The sequence below is a fragment of the Artemia sp. Qi Xiang Cuo genome, chromosome 18, assembly GCF_049724085.1.
Source record: "Artemia sp. Qi Xiang Cuo chromosome 18, ASM4972408v1, whole genome shotgun sequence".
Classification (NCBI taxonomy): domain Eukaryota; kingdom Metazoa; phylum Arthropoda; class Branchiopoda; order Anostraca; family Artemiidae; genus Artemia; species Artemia sp. Qi Xiang Cuo.
Genome location: NC_142811.1, coordinates 52,528,312 through 52,545,375, shown reverse-complemented (window position 1 = coordinate 52,545,375; position 17,064 = coordinate 52,528,312). Strand labels below are relative to the sequence as shown.

The following is a 17,064-nucleotide window of genomic DNA, read 5'->3' as shown; positions in this document are numbered from 1 at the left end:
TCATTTCTGGCTCTTCATTCTCGGTGCGAACAAAAAGCTCCTCCCACTTATTTCTGCACTTATTGTCCACTTATTGGTTGAGCCGGCCAAGTGGTTTTGTCAGTACTTCTTCCGTAGGTGATTATTCTTTGTCTACCCGTGAAAACATCTAATGCCGCTTGTGTTTATATCTGCAAAAACGTTCGCTGGAGCACTCGCACCTCGGTCCGGATTTTTATAATGGGTGAGATAGGGAAAGATCATACTGGATAATTATATAAACTGTGCTTGCAACGGAGGAAATGGATGAATCCATATTTTCGTCACTACACTTTACCAAGTTCGTTCTTTTAACCCTCTTTACCACTCCGATTTCTTCTGAACATCGATATTACATTCTTAATTCTGATCTATTTGCAGTGGGTTTGACCAATGAGGTCAGTAAATTTAGATCGAATCTAAAAAATTAGAGGAAATAAAATTTTTGTGTCGATACTAGACTTTGGTAAAGAACAGTCTCCCTACTCGTCGTCCAAGTTGCTCTTAAATCACATGTGAGACACCCTCTACATTTTGCGTAATCTACTATAGAAAACAAACGGTGGGTGAAAAATCAGCGAAAATTCGATATAACCCTATGGCCAAACGCCTTAAGAAGCGTTAGCTTTCCCGTGAATATGTAGTGGTCTTCGGGAATCAACGTGTTGTTAATATATGAATTATACGGACAAAAAGCATCGTTAAATTTAAATAATTAGTTTCGATTATTTACTCTCACGGTCCAACGTGGCAACATTGACGAGAAGATGATTCTGTCCTGAATACTTCATGATATTCAAACATCTAAAACAAAAATCTTAGAAAGATGGGTGAAAAAAAACATCTAAAATGGATGCAGAGGGCGAAAAATGTTTCAAGTTCGGTACTTAAAAGAGTCGGTGAAAGTTTTTGTAAAAATTAACTATGGCTTATTAATCCTTCAGGTGAAACCAAATATGTTTCACCTTTTAAAATTTCTAACAGACCAACTATTGATGTTAAACTTGTGCACCCGCAAATAGATCTGTAATTGCAACTCCCCCCCCCCCCTGGGAGACAAAAATTATACAGTACAGTAAGCACACTTTTTTACATTTGGAACAATTTTTGGTACTTTTGAGTTGAATGGGTTTGCTTTTTTATACTTTATATCCCCCCAGGAACATTCTGCAGGTGCCTTTGAGGGTGAAACTAAAATAGAAAGCTATTTTTTGGTTCAATGATTTGAAAAATGAACAGATTTTGTGTTAAATGATCGATCACATTTCTTTAAAAACCACAGGTAAAAGTAAGATTTATTTGAATTAAATCTGTGCTGTGACGTACATAGTAACTGTTTACTTCTGCGCGGGTGGGGCTGGCATTACAAACCATTTTAGTACATTAAGTAACCATCACTTATCAGTCATCATTGGGCAGTCGAAATGAAAAGGTTGTTAGTGATCGCTCTCTTCGGAGTTCAAGGTAGATAATCTTTACTAATTTAAGGGACCTTGCAATGTCTATATGATATAAATGGCAAAAGTTACATTTAAGGGTCGCTGATAAAAAACGATATTTTTAGCACCCCTGAAACAGATTGCCCTATTAATAAAATTGTTGTCCAGGTAAAATCATAGATTTTACCCTCGAGGGAGAGAGTTCAGATAATCTTTCTATAAAATTCCACATGATGGGTTTTTTCCCTACCGCTGGTTGGATCTAGGTTTAGCTGGATACCCGGATGGACCCTGGGCTTAGCGAAGATTTGGGGGACAAAACACTTTCTTTAGTAAAGTTCTAGATAAGGGGCTTTTGTCAATCTTGGAAAGTAGCTGAACCATGCAAACTAAACTTTCAGGAATAGATTAAGAGTTTCAATTATCACCTGGGAAGGAATTTTGGGTACCTACCATCATGGGCGTAGGCCGCATTAGGCAGCATATTGTCTAGGGGGGGGGGGGCAGTCGATAGTGTGATGGAGTTTTATCAACGGCTTTTTCCAAACCATCTGCTTTTTCAGCCATATCTAGTGTAAATATGAAGGTCTCGGGGGGCAGCTGCCCCCCTCCCTAAGCCCATGCCTACCATGCCCCTTTTCTTAAGAAGGCTATAATCTCTTTTGCCCTTAAAAGGTATAACATAAACATTGTGTTAGGAAACCTTGAGAAGTTGATGTGCTGCTCAAATGAGGCGCAAGGGAAGTGTTTTGAGCCTCAGGCCTTTGCTCAATCCTGACATATAAGGTGTTAAAGATTTGTAAATCTTTTTTTTCTTTTTTTTGTACGTGGGGAAAAACCTTGACACGGCTTAAAATCCAGCGAAAATAATAGGGACTGCATTTTCAATAACTAAAGAGGCTAAAAACTCAAAATTAAGCTAAAACTTTTACATTATCAATGCAATCTTATAATCCCTAGAATTACGGAAAGGTTTAAGATAACGGCTTGACAAAATCTTCCCAGTATATATTTCAAACCTTAAATTCATTCCTGAAATTTGTATTCGCCTAACTCAACTGAGCCGTCCTAGCCGAGTGGTTAGCGTGCTAGACTTAAAATCCCAGGAAAGGGGTTCACGTCCTGCTGTCGCTGGTTATTTGATTTGGAAGCGGGGTCAATAGTGTGATCCTGTAAGCTCAGTCAGAGTCGACCCAGCTCTAGAGGGACGAAAAACAATTCTGGGAGAAAAACACGGGAAGTGTCGAATGATTTGCCCCCAACCACTTCCGGACGAAGGAAGAAAATCAGGAGATCAGTACCTGCGCAACGCAGACATTGGTCAGCATGCGAAAAAGAAAAAAAAGTGTTAACTCAACTGCTTTACGAGTTATCAAGAAGCCCTTCAACTATAACCTTACCCTTTCCTTGGGTCTTATTTAGGCTGTAATTTAATTTCCTATATTTTATAGGCTAATGCAATGCATAGCCCATGCGATTTAGGGTCCGTACCCATTGAAGGAGAAGAGGTGAAAAATAAATATTTTGAACAGCTTTCCTGGAGCGTGATTAGTGATCCATTCCCGAAAGTTTGTAATAACCAAATTGAGGCATCATTGAAAAAGCAGTTCCTGAACAGGAAGGGGTAAATTTTTACCAAATCATATGATTGACTTACGAATAAAGTGAATATACCACTCGATGCCTTTTTTATGCTCTTTACGAATATAGTATTCCTTTTTGTCGGAAATGAATTTCAGTCCCCACCATTGCCTCCCCTATATATACCAATTCAGGGTATATATTTCCACATTAGGGGGGTGGCGGCAAGTTTAATCTTACCTCTCATTTACATCAGAAATAAAATTTACCCCACCGTTTTAAGTTTTAAAGTTGCTCCTTACTTTCAGTTGAAAAAACTCGTTTTTTTAATTAAATGAACAGAAAGAAGGGAGTGAATTCCAATGAAAGCAGAATACTCGGTACTTATGCATTATATCTCACCCACCGCTATAGACTGTACAAGGAAACATTACAGGAAACCAAAAAGCGGGTATTTGCTTGATAAATTGATCGCAAAGCGTGATTTCTCATTACGTTTACAATATTTAAACTGTTGTTTTTGAGGGTTTTGGGGGGAAAGGTACCTAGGTTAGGTTAGGTTATGTATTTAATATATACTAAGCTTTACCCACCTCCCCCCTCCACCCCACCTAATGTGCAAATATATAGCCCACATTTGTTTCTAAACTATTGAATATTCATTCTATTTTATTTTATTTCATTAGCATTAACCAAACTTGACTTCTTTCGTGTATAGCGGTGGGTGAGATATAATGCACAAGTACCGAATACTCTAAAGGTTGATTCAAATCTTAGTGTAGCCTACTCAAATTTTAATATTTTGCGGCAAATGGTACACGTAAGTTACTTCACGTTAATAATTTAAAAAGAGTGTGATGAATTGATTACACAAGGGGAGAGTTTATTATATTTTATTATACAATATATGTTATAAGAATTATGGTAAGATTCTAGTTTAGCTACTTATTGCTCTCTTGGAAAGGGGTTTGTCTAGGAAAAATGAAACTTCAACTAATGAATCCAGGGTCAAAAGCATACTCTGGGAAGGTATTGCCAAGCTTCCATGTTAACCCTCTTCGGATTTCTAAGTCTTAGAGATTTGAATGCTTGACATTCAAATTTCTTTTTTCAACCTATTGATATTTTGACAAAACAATATTTTATCTTAATTTTCAGTTATCAGTTTTTTTTTCTCTGGTTTTAGTTCTGAAAATGCAATTCCTGTTATTTGATAGAATTTTAAGCCATACCAGTGGTTTTTTTTTTCTGAATTTAGGAAATATATTTGCAGATCTTTGAAACCTTGTAAATTGGAATTGAGCAAAGTTTTGAAGCTGATCAGTTTTTTGGTTCTTCATTTAAGCAGAAAATTTATTTTTTAAGGTTTCACTTTTATAATACAAAGATTTATAACACAAAGATTTTTAAAGGTCATCAAAGGTCAGGACCCTCTAGAGGGAGAAAGAGTGGGTACTTCAAAATACCTTCCCACGAAATAATTTAGTCTATAGACCCATTCCTGAAAGTTTCATTTTCCTAACTTAACCCCTTTCTAAGATAGCAAAAAGTAGCTAAACTAGAATTTTACCAAGAATTAAATAAAAACAGCTTCGAGAAAGCCATTTAACCAAAAAAAGTAAAATTAATATGTAAGTTTCGTTTTAATTATTCATGTATGGTGAGCCAAAATCAAACCTGCATTAATTCAAAAACGTTCAGAAACTTAATAAAAAAAAAAAATATTAACTGAAAGTAAGGAGCAACATAAAAACTTAAAACGAACAGAAATTATTCCGTATATGAAAGGGGCTGTCCCCTCCTGAACGCCTCACTCTTTGCGCTAAAGTTTGACTCTTTCTTACAACTCTATTTTTCAAAACACTAAAAAAATTTAGCGTAAAGAGCGAGGCGTTGAGGAGGGGACAGCACCTTTCATATACGGAAAAATTTCTGTTCGTTTTAAGTTTTAATGTTTCTCCTTACTTTCAGTTAAAATATATTTTTTTTTAATTTAATTATAATAAAAACAGCAATGCAAATGCTGTAAGCAAAATATCTTAGTCATTTTTATGTTTGATTTTTAGCCCATGTGGTCCTCTTTAGAATTATAAGCTGATTCTCAATCAATTCTTGATTTTGAGTCTTTAATTAAAAAAATTTATGGTTAAAAGCTGAACAATGTTCAACTTTGGAAATTACAAAAGGTTTATATTTTTAACGCTGTAGTCGTTTGTCATTTAATTTTATCGACAAATTTGACTATAAGGTGACCCTTGCATTAAAGTTGTCATTGCAGCAAGGTCAAGCATCCACAATTTTGCTTGAGGAGAAGTATTTTTTTGGGGAGGTTCCATAAAAAAATACTTTGCAAACCCATCAAAAATGTGTTTATGCATTTTTGATACTTTTTTACAAGTTAGGCATTTTTTTTTGGGGGGGGGTTCAAATCAGGTAACATTCCCTGGATACGAGCTTTTGCGAATTAATAGGTTAAAATATTTAAAATGTACTGGCAAACATTCTTAAAATAACAGAAAAACTCATTTTTTTCATGGGAGTAATTCTTGAATAGTTCATGGAGTATTCCCACGTGATGGCAGTTCCAAAAAGTGCCGAAATATCGGAATTCAATACTTTCCAATTACTCTATAATTCTTTCGCTTCCTCTACTTTTAAAATATGAGATGATTTGGATAAATGTATTTGAGAGGGATGATAAAGCACTTCAAATAATAATAATAATTTATTTATGTCCTCCATACATACATGGATGCACACAGAGGATTATACGAAATAAATGAAAAGAAAACTGAAAAAAATTATACTTCTGACGAAAAGGACAACAAGTAGATCATAATACTCAACAGTTCATGAATATATAATAAATAGCTTATGATAGCTCATTAGTACATAACACTACAAGCACTCCTATGGCATAACGCATAAAGATTCATAATACATAATGCCGAAATAGCTGTTTTATGAAAGCAATAACAACAAAAATATGATTCTTGGAAACCAGACAATTAAGGGGAAAATTCATTGTATTTTCTCTAGATCGTCTAAGAAATCGGTCATATTGCTGATCCATTTTAACATTAATATCAAATATTCCGAATTTTCGTATAATATTCCTATTTTTGAACCACAGTGGAATTCCAAGAAAATATTTTCAAAACCGGAAAAAGTACAGACGGATACGCATTTTATCACTTTTACTTAAAAACTTCAAAAATGGAACAACTGAAAATACATGAGGTGCAAAAATTGAATTATAAATTATAGCAAGTGTTTGTTTATCAAAACGACCTTTCACCCTCAATAGCAGGCCATAAGTTTTCCTAAGTTTTCCCAGTGCAGACGATAACACCAACTCCCGCGTAGCTTTAATTGTTGGGCCAAAAGGCAAGCCAAGGTAATTAATAGAATCATTATTAAAGATATTAAGTGATCCCACCCTAATTGAGTGATGCTGGAAATCACTGCTATTCGACACAAATAGTGTCGAATAGCATTGGTTCAAACACATTTAATCAATATCATCTTTATTTCATCATTTCATCCATATCATCTATTCTTCTGGCAAACATTTTAAATTTGTAAAACATGGCCTCTCAAAGGTGAAAATTCGTTTGGTCAAGCCAATGAGCAGTAGTATTAAGTGATTGATTGGATGGAACTAACATCTAGAATTTCCTAGCTAAAACCCGACTTAAAGTTCGGCATGGTCATTTTTAGATGGTAAAGTTTGCACAATTCTTAATTATTTTTATTGTATTTCAGCTTGTCTAAGTCAAGAAGCGTCTGACGCATGTCCCGCTGCAAATGGTTTCTTTGCTGACGCAGTCCAGTGCGATCGGTACTATGAATGCAGAGAAAACGAAATAGAGGACAAACTGTGTCCAGATGGTCTTGTATTCTCAGATAAGAACTCGAAGCTGGAACGATGCGACTTTCCTTTTAATGTCGACTGCGGTGACAGACCCGAATTGCGTAAGTGTTATGTTATAAGGTTCCATGAAGTTTATGGTCTTCAGCAAAACGATTATATTTTCAAAAGAGTCAAAATGTCCGAAGTTTACAAAGGAAACAAGTTATTTGTTTCCCTTCTAATGTTTACAAATCTAAAAATCCTGTTGCTGTTGAAAGTAATTTTAAAAAAAATATCTTTTACGGATAGTATTTCTGAAATTGTTTTCTAAGGAGGACTAAATTAAGCGCAAATTTCTCAGGCAACACATCACGGGTTGGCTCACGTTTTTCGTTTCTAGAGGCTTCAATGGAGGTTCGATGAATTTTTTGGTCTTAAGCTGAACGATGACATTTTCGGAAGAGTCAAAATTGTCAGAAGTACTCAAAGGAAACAAATAATTTTTTCTTATTTGTTGGTTGTCATTTTTTGATGTATACAAATATAAAACAAATAAAGAAATCAATTTAATTAAAAAAAAAATCACTTTTAAACATTCAACAATATTTCTGAAAAAAGTTTAAGCGCAAATTTCTTAGCTAAAACATGATTTGGTTCACAATTTTTTATTTCTAGAAGCTTTGGTGGAGGTTTGGTGAATTTTTATGGTCTTAAGCTTAAAGACGGTATTTTCAGAGTAGCCAAAATGTCTAAAATACTCAAGGTAACTAAAATATTTTCCTAAAGTGAATCTTGCTAAATTTTATATGTTATACAAACCTCAAAATATTGTATTTATTGAATTTGTTTTGAAAAACATAAATACACCTATTTCATTAACAATTTCGATATTATTGGCGAAGAAATTTCTGAAAAAAGCACAAAGTTTTTAGCCAAAGCCAAAGTTTTTCTAAATTTTTCATTGCTAGAATTTTCCTCTGAAAAACTCTTTATCCGCTTGTGCTTTCATAAATTCTACGAATGGTTTTTGTGTAAATTATTAAATTCCAAATCTATATTTTACTATTTTTTACAAGGATGCTTTTCACACATATACCCTCTTATAAAACCAATAAAAAAATAGGCCCTAAAAATAGGGAGTGTCGCATGATCTAGCTCTTTGTGATATAATTAAAAAAAAATTTTATTTGTGCATCATTAACATTACGATGTACCTACCATAGTACGATTCTTGCCATTTTATTATTTTACCTTAATCTTTGATAAAAATTAATAATGAATCAAATTCCGCCAATAATTATTGATGGCCCTTGAATTAGGACCAACTCTATATTCTCATGCTTAGAGACTTTGTGTCAATGGGTCTAACTTAGTCATCATTGGACATCTGCCAGGCTTTACTCTGCACAGCCTAAATAGTCAGATAGTTTTAAAATCCAGCAGTCTCTTTATAGGTACGAGTGTCCCAATTGGTTTTTCAGTTATCTATGGCTTAATGCGGATATTAATATCTTGTTTGATGTGAAATAGGCTTTTTAGTAGCATAAAAAGCATTGTTATTTTTATTCAGCTGATTCATGATTTTTAACAGCCTTTCACAAATCACTAGCTTTAGTGACCATATCGGTTATTATATTTGGCCATGAATTTGCGATTGAAAATTGATGTTGAACTTTTGACAAGGCTATACATTTACTTCACTTTCATTTTCACATTTCTTTATGTTTGAATGCCAGTGATGATATGTAATGAATTAACTGGTTTTTAAAGTAGAATTAACTGGTTTTTCTCCTTATTAAATTTAGTTTCAGAAAACAGTAGATATTGCTAAAATCTTAAGTCTTGTTTGTATCTTAGCCTGAAACCTAAGCCTTCTTTGATTTGGTATCTTTGTCGACGCAAAAAGGAATTTTGCTGTTTGGTTTGATACTCTCGACACGGTGGGCGTTACATTTTGTGATGTAACAATATTTAGCAATATCTACTATGATATTTTGTCGTCTTTTGGTGACAGAAATAAATGCTGTTGCTTTCCTTCCGAAATAGAGATTATGAATTAAAGCGGCAAATTCAAAATGTATTGTGAATTGATGACATTTTTTTTTTTTTTTAATGATGGCTTCCTCTTCAAGAATGGTGAAGAGCGTTTCTACTATGTCCTTTCATACTATGTCCTTTCGTTGAATTTCTCTGTAATGAAAATAACAAATTTAAACTGCATCAAGAAACATTCTGAAAACTGATCAGGGTTGGTAGTGCATATGTTACCGCAGGGGTGAATCTAGAACAAAATCTTGGAGGAGGCCCAATTTGACAAGGGCGCAAATGAACAAAATCTGGGGAGGGTGGGGGCTATACGACAAAGGTGCAAATAATTGACCAAATTGACAAAGTTATTCAATAAAAAGATTAAAAAATTTACAGGATAAGAGGGCACAAGAAAAAATCTTGGAGGGGGTGGGATCCCCACGCCACGACCACCCCTCATCCTTGGATCCGCCAGTGGGTTACCGTGAATTGCCGCAAATTGGTGAATCTCCGAAATACCTTTTTTCTCCTTGGATTTAGTCAGCGTTGTCAGTCAACTTTTTCAATTTAATGCAAGGTCTGTTGATGATAGATTAAGTTAGATTAAGTTATGTTTGGTGAGGTTAGGTTGGGTTAGCTTAAGTTAGGTTTTTAACCCATTTCTGATATTTAGAACCAAATTTTAACCTAACCTAATCTAACTTAACTTAACCTAAACTAACATAATCTAACCTAAATTTAACTTTTCCCATCATAGCTTACATAAGACTGAAAATACTGACTCGCATAGCTAATTGAATCTAAGCAGAGAAAAGGAAATTTCGGACATTCACCGGTGAATGTCGACATAAACCAGATTTCGGACATTCACGGTTACAAAGGAACATAATTCTAATGTTTATTTTGCAATATTGGAAATAACGTTTATTTACAATAGCTCAAATTGGTGTATATATAGATGAATGCTTAGAAAGAACAAAAAGTGTATGCTATTTTGTACAGATTATGTGGGTTTTTTTTCTGTACTGTGTTTTTGTGTGCTTTGTAATTTGTTTTGTTGGTGATTTGTTTGTTGAAATTTGTATTCTCTATACATTTTTGTGTATATGGCCCCAGGGCTTTTGAGATAAACTTATCTATCTATCTATTGATATGGTGTTTTCATTTCCTAATAGGCTTGTTAAAAAAAAATCATTTACTTTTCTTTTAAAGAGGATCCCCAACCATCAACAAATTGTCCAAGAAAAAATGGATATTTCCCTCACAGAGATCCTTCAGTCTGTGACCAGTTTTTCTTCTGTAGTGATGGGCAGTTCAACCTCATCACCTGCTCACCAGGTCTTGTTTTTGATGCTAAAACTGGCACTTGTGCTTGGCCTGGAGAAGCCAACCGCGTAGGATGCTCAGGAAAAGGTAAGTTCATTTGGTTTTTTTAAATCACATTTTGACATTATTTTTGGAAAAATAAAAGTCTAGTGATTTCTAAGGTGGGGAAATAGGCATGGGCGCCAATAGGGGGGGAGGGCACGCGCCCCCCTGGCTGAATGATGCTGCCTTATTTTTATATTTATCTTCTGAGATTTCTATTATATAGCATTAAAAGTGCCAATTAGACGAGGTTTGCCCCCCCCCCGGGAACTCCGCGTATGGGCGCCCATGGAAATAGGGGTAGGCCGAACTAGGCAGAAGATACTCCTTGGAAAGTGTCAACCGTATAAGGGCATAAATCTTCAAATCCTCTTTAATTTGGAGGGTAACTGCTGCACTTACAGGTAAAAAATCGCATGGAGTCCTTCAAATGGACTCTACTTTTAAATAAATAACTAAGGCAAACATAAGGGGGCGGGGAGAGGGGTATGAAAAGTTTACCCGTTCAATCAAAAAGCTGCTGCAATAACGGCGGATTGAAGAAAAATAATTTTGAAAAGCAACAAAAAGAGACACTTATCTTGGGATAAGTAAGGTGGCATATGGGGGAGGTTGTCTCACTTCATCACCTGCCATAAATGACACTTCCGATAAAAGGCTTTTGACCAGGATTACTTTTTTGGAGGGGGGCCGTAAGTCAAAACCTGGCTGTCCACTCTTCTAAGCAAATATTACAATAACAAAACTTTAATATTTTAATTAAAAATTTAATTTCTTTTTTTTAAAAATATTCTCCTTTTTGCCAGTGTTGCTAAAACCTGTTACAATAAGGATTAAATTCCCCAAGGTCAACAAAAAAATCACGTTTTATTCAGACTAGATTCACCAAAGAAGTATTTTCAGGCCACGTCGAGTTCGACACTGGGTTGGGCAGGTGCTATTCACATTATAATTTTGATATCGAGTTTAACGCAGGGCAGGACACGAGTTTAGTGTTGGAAATAATGGCAGGTGTATCACACGTAAAAATATCAAAATAGGTTAATTTTTTTGGTAAGTCGTAAATATATGAAATAAATAAATACTAAATCTGAATATGTAATTGATAAAGGATTGTGTTTTTGCCCTAGTTGCCTAATGACATATTAGCCTGACCATTGACAATTGCGGATTTTATATTTATAAAAACATAAAAATGTTTTATATTTATTTATTATTATTTATTATTATATTATTATTTATATAAATATACGTACTATATAAATATACGTAAAGTACGTGTATTTATATTATTATTTATTATATATAATAAATATTTATTTATATTATAATAATAATATATTTATATTATTATTATTACCATTATTATATTTATTTATTTATTTATTATTATAAATTATGTTTTATATTTATAAAAACATAAAAATTGATTGCCAAAGATACGTAAAATGGTAAAAAAAAAGAATATTTAACAGCCCAAAATATATGAGATAGTTAAAAAGTAATTAAGTAGTAATTAAGCAAAAAAAGTAATTAAGTAATTAATTAATTAAGTAATTAAGTAATTAAAGTAATTAAGTAATTAAATTAATTAATAGTAATTAAGTAATTAAGCAAAAAAAGTAATTAAGTAATTAATTAATTAAAGTAATTAAGTAATTAAAGTAATTAATAGTAATTGAGTAATTAAGCAAAAAAAGTATGCGCAAATGTAATTTAAGAGAAACTTACCAAGTTTGTCTTAAACTACATTTTTTCATTCATTGTTTTTTTTATCTGATCTTTCATTATTATATTACCAAGGTCATAGAAAGGTGAAAGGTATCCAATTTGCCCTTCCACCCAAAAAATTTGACGACTTATTTCAAGATATGTACTTATTGATATACTGAAAATGGATCCTATTTGAATGCTAATTGAATAAGAAAAAAATGACCGGAAAATGAGTTTTTCCTAGCTGAAATCCTTATTCCAGGTAAAAATTCTTTTCGTTTACTTAATTGTTCAAAAAATAAATATTCTAGTAAATAAATATTCTAGTAAATTTTCGAATTCCTGGGTTCTTTTTTAATTCTCTCCAAACTCCAAACCTTGCTGAACCATACAGCTTTTGTGAGATCTAATTATGAAGAGAAGATATTCGGCACGCTTGGAAAATTTTTAAATTGTCGCCGTGTCAAAGATATAAAACTTGAAAATGTTTTTTAGCCGGCTTAAAACCAACCTTAAACTAGTTACAAGAAAACAAAACACCAAAGGGACCTTAAGCCATTTAAACACCAAAGGGACCACCAAAGGGACCTTATGGACCTTGGACCATAACCCAAAGGCAATGCTCATTTTGATAAAACTTAAATTAAATTTTATCGTATGGTGTGTTTGTAGACCCCTTTATTATGGTTGTTTGTGGTGTGTTTGTGGACCCCATCTCCTGGTCTTTGTGGACCCCTTTATATCTCTATTCATTATGATTGAAGTGAACGGTGAAAGTCGTGTCAACAAATACTAAAACACAAAAATCTTGGATTAGCCTAATTTTGGCTTCGGGTCTTTTCGTAAATACATTCAATCCCACTTCGATATAACCACCGATGAAAACGAAATGAATTAACCGTGTAAAAGTGTTTTTTAACATATGAATTTTTTATTAAGTGATTAAATCTTTACAAGTATTTCACTTCCAATGGTCTACGAACTAACACTACTGAAATGAAAACAAGCATAAATGATGCTATTAAATGCCCCAATCAAAGGTTACAATCGAACATGAACAGAAAAACAGTCTTCTAATAGAATAACAAAAACCTGTTCAAACATTTCCTTAATACTTTTTAACATATATATATTATTTCAGATGTAAACAAATTCACCTGTCCAGAGCCGCTACCAAATGACGGTGGGGTAGTCAACCCGAATCCTCTTTATGCTGACCCGGAAGATTGCCAACATTTCTATGTTTGTATAAACAACGTTGAGCCTAGACGCAATGGATGTCCTTTAGGCTATGTCTTCAACGACGACACAAAACAGTGTGATGACCCTGCCAATGTCCCTGAATGGTAACTTGGCTCTTTTCGTTCTTTAAATAGACCAAATAATCAAACAGTTCGTGGTAACGAACTGTAAGTAAGGAGCGACCCGGGTCAATGGTAACCGAAACTCTAAAAAACGGAATTTTGATACCAGTAGATACATCAAAAGAATCAGATTTTAATGCTGATTTCAAATATATAAGTTTCATCAAGTTTAGTTTTACCCATCAAAAGTTACGCGCCTGAGAAAATTTGGCTGATTTTAGAAAAAAAGGGGGAAAGACCACCAAAAAGTTATAGAACCTTAATGACAATCACACCATCATATTCAGCGTACCAGAGAACTTTACTGTAGATGTTTCAAGCGCCTATCAAAAAAATGTGGAATTTTGAATTTTTTGCCAGAAGAAAGATCATGGATGCGTGTTTATTTGTTGTTTTTTTTTTTTTTTTTCCAGGGGTGATCGTATCAACCCAGTGGTCCTAGAATATTGTGGGAGGCTCATTGGAACGGAAACTAAAGTTCTAGTGCCCTTTTTAAGTGACCAAAAAAATGGAGGGCAACTAGGCCCCCTCCCACGCTCTTTTTTTTCCCAAAGTCACCCGATTAAAATTTTGAGATAGCCATTTTGTTCAGCATGGTCGAAAATATAATATCTATGTCTTTTAGGATGACTTAATCTCTCGAAGCCCACGGGTAGAGGGCTGAAAGTTATGAACTTTACCCAATGTTAACATATGGTATTGGTTATTGGGAAGTATACAGACGTTTTCAGGGAGATTTTTTCTGGTAGTGGGGGGTGGGGGTGGGTCGGGGGTTATATGGGAGGATCTTTCCATGAAGGAAGTTTTCATGGGGAAGGGACATTGCTATGAAGGGGGCACCGGATTTCCCATCATTATTTCTTAAAAAATATCAGAAATTAAATATAAAAAAAACAAGTTTTTCAACTGAAAGTAAGGAGCAGCATCAAAACTGAAAACAAACAGAAAATATTAGCTTTATGATTGGGTTCACCTGCTAGTCAATACCTCGCTCTTTAAGCCAAATTTTTTTTAGTACTTTCATAAGAGCTATTTATTCTCATTAACGGCCTTTGTGATTCAGAGGTCATTTTTGAAGATTTTGAACAAAATTCGAACTTTAGTTTAAAGAGCAAGGTATTGACTAGGGGGCGAACCCCTAATATACGTATAAAAATATATGAATATAGAAGTTCGTTACGTAAGTGAATTTGTAAGTTACGTATATTTATTACTAATAAAAACGTTAGTAAACAAAATTAAACAACTTTCGAGAAAGCCATTTAACCAAAAAAAGTAAAATTAATATGAAAATTTTGTTTTAATTATTCATGTACGGTTAGCAAAAATAAAAACCTGCATTAATTAAAAAACGTTAAAAAATTAAATAAAAAAAAAACAAGTTTTTTTAACTGAAAGTAAGGAGCGACGTTAAAACTTAAAACGAACAGAAATTATTCCTTATATGAAAGGGGCTGTCCCCTCCTCAACACCTCGCTCTTTAAGCTAAAGTTTGACTTTCTCACAACTCTTATTTTTTTAAAACAATAAAAAAATTTAGCGTAAAGAGTGAGGCGTTGAGGAGGGGACAGCCCCTTTCATATACGGAATAATTTCTGTTCGTTGCGTAAAGAGCTGATACTGTGTACGTTGTGATACGTTGCGTAAAGAGCTGATACTTTAATGTAAATCTAAGCCATACCTATGCCAGATTCACATTTAAAATTTAACCAGCAAATCTTTGGACTCGTACGTATTGCAATTTTGTTTTCCTTTCTTTTATATTTCTTGAGGAAGATTTTCTGTAACAACACCGCTGACATTGAGTAATTTGATAAATTAAAAGTTTATTGTCACCCAGATGCATCTTTGTAAAAACCCGAATCGAAATTTGACTATAATTTTTATTTTGCTTTGAATTAGGCCGAAACTAAAAGTCTACATTTATGTATATTTGTGTGTTTTTTCCTTTTTATTTCAAATTTTCCGCAGACTAATATAGCCCTAACTATTTCACTACCCAAACAAGAGTTAAAAAAAAAACAAATAAAAATACCTATTTGTATAGAATTTCAGGTTGGGTTCAAAGAAACTTAGACATTCAGTTGAACTCCAAATTTCGTTGAGATATAATTTAATATATGCTTATTTTGGGTTTTTATAGTTCTACGGACTAACACTTAACTGCCAGTAGAGTCACTGTTTCTGCATGTTTTTAGTTTCTCTTAGTTCATATACCCAATTAGGGTTTTACCTATACCCAGTTTCTAATCCTATTGGCTCCTTTACCCAAACTAAATGTCAAGACTTTGCCTGTAATCAGTATCCTATTTTCTTTTGTATGATGAGACTTTTTTTTTGGCCTATAACTAAACTAGAAGATCCCAATCAGGCTTGATAAGACAACGAATGGCCAATTATTTTACACTTATCCTCAGCAGAAATGGTGGTAACAGTCATAAGAATTTTCGAGCCAAAACTTCCTGACTCTTAATAGGATGGAGCTTTGCTCGTTGGGTTGCCAACACCTCTGCAGCTGACCTGTCTTCTGACCTATGCAGTTCTGTTCCATTTAAATAGATATCCATAAGCTGAACTTACCCCAACACTATCACCTTAGCCGAATCTTCATCAAAGACGGGGTAACCGTCAGAAGAAACTGAAAAGACCCAATAATAGCAGCACCTGAAAGCAGGAGCGTAGATCCAGCATTATTATTGCGTGGGGGGGGGGGGCAAGAGGGGTCCACATCTGGAGAGTCAATGGGCATTGACTATGTAAAAATGTTTTCTCCAAATTATTGGAGAAAAAAAAAATTCTAATTATTTAACTACCCCCCTTGATTCCTCCCACCAAACGTCGCCACTGCCTGACATTGGCATTCGGATTGTTTTCTATTTTCAAATAGATGATAAATCCATAAGCTGGATTCATGATACTCATAAGCTGTAAATCGATGAAACTCGAGTATCGGTTTTTAGTTTATAAAAGCTACTAGGTTTAACAGAATTACCTATTCACAAAAATTTTGTTTTTTATGTATAAATATTTTAGCCCAAGATTATTTCCCTATAGGCAATTCTGGGAATTGTATACTTACTAACATACTTTCTCTTTAATTTTCAGCAAGGATTTCTACGGCGAAGTGGAAGAAAAATAAGAGATGTTACTAGAAGTCAATTGTTGAACTAATATATTGTAAATTATGTCCAAAAGCCTGCTTAAATATTATATTTTTTATAAATATCTTTATTAAAGATTTGTTACAAAAGTGAAGTCGGTTATAATCTTTTTGTTAACTTTTACTGATGCTCATGCAAGTATATAGGTTACGAACCAACGATTAATTCTTCTAATTATTAATGAATAGTTCAGAACATGGGCACCCATATGAGGGGGGGGGGCAGGGGGACTGAGATGATCATGTCAGACGATCAGATGATCTAAAATTACAAATGATCCAAGATGCTGATGACTTGCAAGATCCAGCAATATGTATGTTGAGTAAACTATCCCAGTTTTATAGTCGTTATTGGCATTACCTACATTTTTGATATTATTACATTTTGCATTCACCTTAATTATGTATATGTATAATTATGTATATGTATATTAATTATGTATATGTATAATTATGTATATTTAAATATTAGAATGCAATCTAAAGATTCTGTTCATGTCAGTGCAAAGTAAACAAGTAAAAATTTCAGCTGACGGGTTA

At 33.8% G+C, this 17,064-nt stretch overlaps 1 protein-coding gene across 1 annotated transcript; it reads left to right on the top strand.

Moving 5' to 3' along the window:
• The first annotated feature begins 1,354 nt into the window (after window positions 1-1,354).
• Window positions 1,355-16,619, top strand: LOC148941630 (protein obstructor-E-like). The gene is made up of 5 exons (XM_089104699.1): window positions 1,355-1,482; window positions 6,804-7,013; window positions 10,132-10,332; window positions 13,142-13,346; window positions 16,470-16,619. The coding sequence occupies exons 1-5, from the start codon at window positions 1,443-1,445 to the stop codon at window positions 16,501-16,503; spliced, it is 690 nt and encodes a 229-aa protein (XP_088960825.1). The 5' UTR covers window positions 1,355-1,442; the 3' UTR covers window positions 16,504-16,619.
• Window positions 16,620-17,064: the final 445 nt, after the last annotated feature.